General features: G+C 40.3%; 1 protein-coding gene across 1 annotated transcript; it reads right to left on the reverse strand.

The window, feature by feature from the left end:
- Positions 1-304: 304 nt before the first annotated feature.
- Positions 305-4,192, reverse strand: LOC104535055 (hsp90 co-chaperone Cdc37-like 1; the record flags this gene model as incomplete). Its single annotated transcript, XM_010187772.1, has 5 exons — positions 4,010-4,192; positions 2,996-3,277; positions 2,157-2,250; positions 727-842; positions 305-427 (listed from the first exon to the last, which is right to left on the reverse strand). Coding segments are annotated over exons 1-5 (798 nt in total), but the record flags the coding sequence as incomplete, so codon positions are not given.
- Between the last annotated feature and the right edge of the window lie 3,675 nt (positions 4,193-7,867).

The raw sequence follows: 7,867 nt of genomic DNA on the forward strand, positions 1-7,867 counted from the left end.
TCAGTCCTTAGACACATTCATGTTTGTTGCTGTAATTTAGATGGCACTTAACTATTCCACACTTCTGTAGTTCCCATGCTATGTTCTGCTTTCCCTCTGGCCTAACAAGAATCCATGGAGTTTCCATCCTCAAGATCAGAATTACAGAAAACATTCATCCTAGAATGAACTGCCAACAAAACACTTCCCCATAAGTCAGTAACATATTTAACCTTCAACTCTCAGGAAGAAAGCTCCTTCAGAACCCTGATCACTTGCAAGGGTATCAAGAGTTTCTCTCAGTGTTATACAAGTTCTGACTTACTTTGGCTTTTTGGAAAAATAGACGAAAACAGCCTCTTGGATCCACATTACAACTTCTGGCCATTTCTATAATAAACTGCATCACAACTGCTTGGTGTGCTATTTGTTCCATCAGGGCTCTTTTCTGAAAAGAGAAATTACATAACTACAAAAAGTATATTTAAAAGTCTAAAATTCAGCAACATCTTTGCATTTGATTTCTAAAGAGAAAAGAACCGATGCTGACAGAAGCAAAGGGACTGTTAATTAGCTGAGAATAGATCTAATGTAGTAAAGTGTTTTGGAGGCTTTCTTCAATAAGATAACATGGACATGGGAAGACAAGGAAAAGAGTAATTAAATGGCTCATCAATTTGGACAGCTTTTCTGTAGTGTAAGTGGGAAACTGCATACTTTTAAGCAGTTTAAAGTTCTTCCTATTACCTGTTCGGCTTCTAGATGAAAACACCATAAGATGAGAAATTTAGCTGTTTCTTCACATACAAGATACGGGTGGTCAGACAAAAATCTTTGACTGTCATCCCATCTGCTCAGCATACCTAAATAAAAAAAAAACAAACCATCAACATGAATTAACAAATTTAATATGGAGAAGTGATTTAATGCAGTGTTATTCAAATTTACACAATATCCTTCACACTTCATTGTTACTTCAGAACAGCATGCAAATAAAACTGAACTCAAATTTTTTGTTGTTTTTAAAACATCTCCCAATGCTGAAAGAGCATTACCAATAAGATATGCTCAGACTGTAAAGATACTGAAATATAGTTAGCTGCTACTGTTAAGACCTTATTTTTATTGTATCTCTGGCAGCATTAAAAAGAGGTTAACTGTAAATGGTTTTCACACACTGAAACAAAGTAATATCTATATAATTTTTTAAGAATTTGATAGCATAAGTTGATGGACGGAGATTTACATTCAGTGATTTTGACAGAAAAAGTTCTTAAGTGCTTGCAAGTAAGACAAATAGAAATGGAAGCATAATCATAGTCTAAAACAAATATGCTTCTGACATGGTTTGTTAGGTTTTAGGAAATACAAAGCTATTGATATAACCAAGTTCAAGCATTAAGGTCAAAACAGGAGAGGCAACTCAGCAGTTGAAAGTTAACTAGAAGACTTAATTGTAGCAAGTTGCATGAAACTACCTTCATGGAAGATGCTGCGGGCTGAAAGTCAGAACTCAAAATTCAAGCAGTGAGATCATTTTATTCGCCCTCCTATTGTCCTTCCCATGAGTTAATTGCCCTAATATACATATTAGTGATATTTTACTGCTTGCCAGTACTACATACAAAGTTTTACCCTTCTATCACTCATATAAATGTATCTTTAAAAATAAAAGTTTGGTTCCATCTCTACATGGTCTTAACAGCTGTTTTGCAGATATTTACCTTTTATCATTCACCCCCCTCATGGATTAACAGACAGCAAAAGCCAAGCTATTTATAGCAGGCAGGTACAGACAGTCCCATGCACTTTTATGTGGAGGAATTGAATCTCCATAAACATCCCTATCATTTCCCATGAAACAGCAGGAAAAGTTACTAGAATTTTAATTTTTGTGACTTGAAAAACTTTTTCTTTTCTATGTTGACTCAAGAAGTTCTCATTGATCATAGGAACCAACAGGCTTCTGCGATTTACAGTTTCCTTTACTTTTAAATGGTTATTTGTTATGATGACACATCTCCTGTCCAGAGAAACAAGAATCTAGATACTCTCCTTGCCAGATGCTTAATTTGTTAGCATCCATTTTGTACAATAATAATAATTAAAATAAGAAATAGACCCACAGAAATTCTACAGGAAGTTAAACTGCAAAATGTTGGAAGCAACATACTTACCAAAGTATCTAATCTTTTGTTCATGCTTCTGTGTAAATGATTTAGATATATCTTCATCTTCTACTTCTTTTCTTTTATATTGACTAATAAAACTCTAAAGATGAGAAAAAGCTATCATAGAATCTCCACATATAACTTTTTTGAACTATAGGATTATTTTAATTCATTACTATTTAAAGGGTAATGTTCTAGTTTTAAGCATAGCTCAGCAAACACATATGTATAAACTTAATGTACCCAAGATGGTTATTTACCAAAACACAGCTCGTCTAATAATAGGGTGAAAAATACCTTATATTCTTCTTCTGAGCAATAATCTATTTCAAAGTTCTACGCACTAGTAGAAACTTAGTGATCTATAAACAATGACAAACATCTATACCTTCTAGCCCTGATGAAGCTTAGTGGAATTATGAAAAATGATGCATTAACTGTTCATATTCAAGTTAAGTGCTGAAAACAAAACTAGCATTTACTATGAAGACAGTTTGTGCTAAAATATTCTTTATTAAGAAATTAATGTTATTAGAGGCAAACTGTGCATGTTTCAAATGTGAGAATTTGGCATAACACAGAAGCAAACTTCATGTGAAGAACTATTGTTCATCCTTGGTTTTGGTAACAGGACAAATATAAGTTTTGTTTCCCAATTAAAGGAGAAATGTCATACATATTTGTGATAACAATGCAACATGTCCCCTTTAATAGGGCAAAATAAGAAAGAAAAACATTTAACACATTAAAATAGCCACTATATTAAATATAGAAAACACTCAAGATGAGAAATGCAATAAAAAAGGCTTAAAATTGTTGTCATTACACATTTATACATGCCATACCTTATTAAATACCTCCTTACTAAAAGGATCTGTATTCCATAGATTCTGTCTTTCCCTCTCTATTAACGCTGCTTCTTTTCTTCTCCACTCTTCCTCTCTCTGTCTCAGTTCTGAAGCTTCAGTCTGTGCTTTGGCACATTCCTGATCCATGGATTCTGAATTATGCAGTGCTAAACTACCAAGTTTCTGCTGGGCTTCTGCTAGATTCCATTTGGATTCTACAGAGCTCTTCACAAACTCTTTTTGTTTTTGACAGATTAATTCAATTCCTGGACCATAGGTCTGTGTGGAAAACAAAGTATGCTGTTTATGGAAGGAAAACTGATAGAATTTATTAAGCATATAGAAACAGAAAGCTTTGACTCCTAAATAAAACACTGAGATGGAAGGCATCTTAAAAGCAATATTATATTCACAACAGTGACCAAACATGATACTGTGCAGCTAGATGATTTTTAAAGGAAAATTTCATACTTCCATACCTTCCAGCATGGATTAATATTACTGTGGTGGGTTGACCTTGGCTGGCTGCTAGGTGCCCACCAAGCCGCTCTCTCACTACCCCTCCTCAGCAGGACAGGGGAAGAAACTAAGATGAAAAAAAGCTCGTGGGTCAAGATAAAGACAGGAAGATCACTCACCAGTTATCATCATTGGCAAAACAGACTCGACTTGGAGAAGATTAATTTAATTTATTGCCAATTAAAAATAGAATACGATGGTGAGAAACAAAGATAAAACTGAAAATATGTTCCCCTCTCCCTTCCCAAGCTCAACTTCACTCCATTGTTCCTGACTCTTCAGTCTCCTCCTCCCTGTCTTGAGCTGCGCTGGGAGGATGGGGAATAGGGGTTGTGGTCAGTTTTTAACAGTTCCTCTCTTGTGCTCCTTCCTCCTCACATTTTTCCCCTGCTCCAGTGTGGGGTCCTTCCCACAGACTGCATTTCTTCAAGAACTACTCCAGTAAGGTTCTGTTACATGGGCTACAGTCCTTCAGGAAAAGACTGCTCAAACCTGGGTCCCCTGTGAGCTGCAGCTCCTGCCAGGATCCTGCTTCAGCGTGAGCTCTCTGCCAGCTGCATCTTCCTTCAGGGCACCTCCACCTGCTCCAGTAGGGTGTCCTCTATGGGCTGCAGCGTGGATATCTGCTTCAGCATGATCCTCTCCACAAGCTGCAGGAGATACCTTCTCTGGCATGTGGTCCTCTCCATGGTTTGCTGGGGGACAACCTGCTTCATCATGGTCTTCTCCATGGGCTGCAGGGGAATCTCTGCTCTGGTGCCTGAAGCACCTCTTCCTCCTCTTTCTTCTCTGACTTTGATGTCTTAAAGGTTGTTTCTCTCACATTTTTTAGTCACTCCTCTCTCTCACAACTGCTATACAGTATTTTTTTGCCCTTTCTTTAATATGTTTTCTCAGAAGTGCCACCAACTTCGCTGGTTACTCAGCTTTGGCCAGTGGTGGGTCCATTTTGGAGCTGCCTGGAAACAGCTCTGTCCAACATGAGGGCAGCCCCCGGTCTCTTTTCAAAGAGGTCACTCTTGCAGCGCCCCTGCTACCCAAACCTTGCCACATAAACCCCATACAATTACTCCTAGCATGTCCTAGCATCTTTCAGCAGGGAGTTGGACTTGAGACCTCCAAACATGCCTTCCAACCTAGTTTGTCCAATGACTATAATTTAGTTATTTAGAAGAGATTCCTCACCTACAGAGAAATCCACTGTATCAGTGTTTATTTTTCAATCATAAGAACTCCTACACTCCAGCTCTTTTAAAATGCTCAACTGTTACTGTGGGTGTATTAGGTATAAATTGCAGGGTTTCAGTAGCAGTGGGTTGCAGGGGTGACCTATATGGGAGGAGGCCATGAACTGCCTCATGCCAGTCACAACCAGTTCCAGCCAGCTCTGAAACTGATGTAAACAACCCATTGCATGCCACAACTTCAACCAGTCAGAGAAGCGCATGGCATCTCTGCTCAAGCATATTTAAGAGATGAGCAGCAGCTGCTGGAGGAAAAAAAATGGATGGGATACATGGAAAAAGACATTGCTAGGGACATAGTTGGAGATGCACCCTTGGAAGGAGGTGCTCCATGCCAGAGCAGGCACATCCCCAAAGGGACAGCAGCCTGTGGAAGGACCCAGAGTAAGAAGCAAAGAACAGTAGAAAGAAACTATTACACAACAAGTCCAACCTTCTGTGCCATCTGTCACTGCATTGAATAAATTGTTAAGGACTGAAGGTAACTTGACAAAAACAACAGAAGTTGAGACTTGGAAGAAGGGAGGAGAGGCGTTTGACTGAAGCTGAGTCTGGGGAAGGGAGAGGAAAAAGTGTTTCCCTAAGTGTTTGATGATTTATGTTTTCTTCCTTCAATATTGAATCTGTAATTAAGTTTGTGTCCATTTGCAATAAATTATATGAAGTAAAATTCCCCGACTCGAGACTTTTTTGCCTATGAAAGTATTGGTGGGGAATACAAGCAGCACTCAGACCTGGCACAGCCTGGGATTGGAATAATTGGAGTGGACTTTGAAAGTTATGGTGTTTAAGCAGACCTATGGAAATGGGAGCCTTGCTCCCCAGAGTGTGAGCACTCAGCAGTCCTTTACTGAGAGTGAAATTATAGAAATGCAGGACACCAACAGCTGTCATCCCAGGGAGATGTCCCTGAAGTGGTTATGATGGTGCTGAGAAACCAGAGCTGCTGGGATACAGCCAATAGGCTCAAGTGAGCAGAGCTCTGAGGAGTTTGGGGCCTATGCCACTTGCAAACACAGCCCTGTGCAAAGGAGGGCTTTGAGATCACCTGATGGAAGGATATGCTGAACAGTGGCCTAATCCTACAAATGAACGGGCCTCCCATGGAGGGCCTGGGAAGAAGGGAGTAATCAATTGCAGTCGCTTGGGCTGCTGGAGTGTATTTACAGGTGAGAAGGAAGGGACCTTGAAAAAGTAGTCATCACTGACATCATGGCCAAAAAGCTCTGATGGCTAGACACAGTTACTAACAACCCTCTGATATCACCCAATAATCTAGTGGGATGCCTTGTTGATCAAAGAGTGACCTATATGTACCATACTAGAGGGAGCATGCCATAAGAATGGTGCAAGATTAGCAGCACAGCAAAGGATAATACTGAGGATCTGGTATTATGGTTAACCTCAGGAAAAAACATCAGGAAAGTATGGGAATTCTGCATACCTTTCTCCTACATGCTGGGACTTACAGATGTCCTTTTCCTTTTCTTTCAACAACATAACAGAGCAGGATGGAAGGCCCTTTAGAGATCCAGCACTGCAAGCTAAGGAACTGCAAGAACAGGGGAGAGGTTCTGTTAAACCACTGCCTTTTCCTACCTCCATCTCTGGACCACATACCATTCTAACAACTGATTTGAATTTACTGCATGGTGCTCGCCTGGCAGGGGATGGGGATTACTGAATTTACTGGACTATCTCGGTAGGGTGGCCAAGCACCCCTTTGCCTCAGCAATGTGGTGCCCTAATGGATACTGGCACTGAGTGCACCTTATTGCCCTCATTGTGTAGCAATGAAGTGTAGTCATTCATGGAACAACTGGAGAAGAGACATGCCTAGCTCTAGTGGAAGGGAGAGCCTCAGTTTGAATAGACAGGATTGGTACCCCCTACCTGCTGTCACTGGCCCTAATGCCCTGCCATCCTCAGGATTGACTTTCTTAACCACTGCAGATAGACAGATAGGACAGGAAAGCTTTGGGGTTTTGGAATAGGAAGAAGTGTGGTTTGCACAGGAGGGAACCAACTACAGCACTGTCTACTGACTCCAATGTTGTTACATGTACTCAGATATATCCAGCCGTCATTCCCTTGGCAACTCAAGTAATTTGCTGAAAGCAGCAGTAATTTGCTGTATGTAGAGTTTATAATGTATGTATATAAAGACTGTGATGATGTTGAAAGTAGAGTTTATAACAGATGTATGTACAAACAGTTCTTAAATATGTGTTTCACAGAGGTAAATGTATTTGGCATAATAAGTAAAGGGTTTTGGTAGCAGGCAGCTGCAGGGGTGACCTGTGCAGGAAGAGGCCACATACTCCTATGTGCCAACCATAGCCAGTTCCAGGCAGCTTTGAAAATGATGTAAACAATCCATTGCATGCCAAAACCTGGTGACTCTGCTCAAACATATCTAAGAAAGAGTAGCAGCAAGTACTCTCTGCAGTAGCAGAGAGAAATGGAAGGAAATTATGTAGGTGCCAGCTGGAGATGCAATCTTGAAAAGAATTGCTCCACACCAGAGCAGCTACATCCCTAAGGGACTCCATCCTGTGGTTAGCCCATGCTGAAGCAGGCACACTCGCAAAGGGCCTGCAACCCATGGAGGAATCCACACTAGAGCAGAGGAAAATGAGTAAGAAGCAAGGAATAGTGAAAGAAAATGAGTAAGCAACAAGGAGCTGCAGAAAGAAACCATTATGCAGATGACCCCAACCTCCCTTGTGCCACCTCTCCCCAGATCATAATCCAGAAAAAACAAGGGAAATTTAGACTAGAAAGCAGGGAGGTGCTTGAAGTTGAACCTGGGGAGGAAGGAGAAAAGGCATTTCCCTGTTTAACTGAGTTTGTATCAGTTGAGAATAAATTAAATGAAATAATTTTCCCCGAGTTGAGACTGTTTTGCCTGTGACAGTGGACTGGTGGCAAATTCCAATATTGCTTATAGCATAACTATGCAAGTCCTTTCTGACATGTTCAAGGATAGCTAAACAGATCACGGATAAGCATGCACTTATACATGCCTGTTTACACCTCCACCCCCAATACACCAGACTCAGTGATTATTTAAGAAAAAAAAGTTTAATCACTTCTCAGACTCACA

Source organism: Mesitornis unicolor, unplaced genomic scaffold (assembly GCF_000695765.1).
Source record: "Mesitornis unicolor isolate BGI_N332 unplaced genomic scaffold, ASM69576v1 scaffold11217, whole genome shotgun sequence".
Taxonomy (NCBI): Eukaryota; Metazoa; Chordata; class Aves; order Mesitornithiformes; family Mesitornithidae; genus Mesitornis; species Mesitornis unicolor.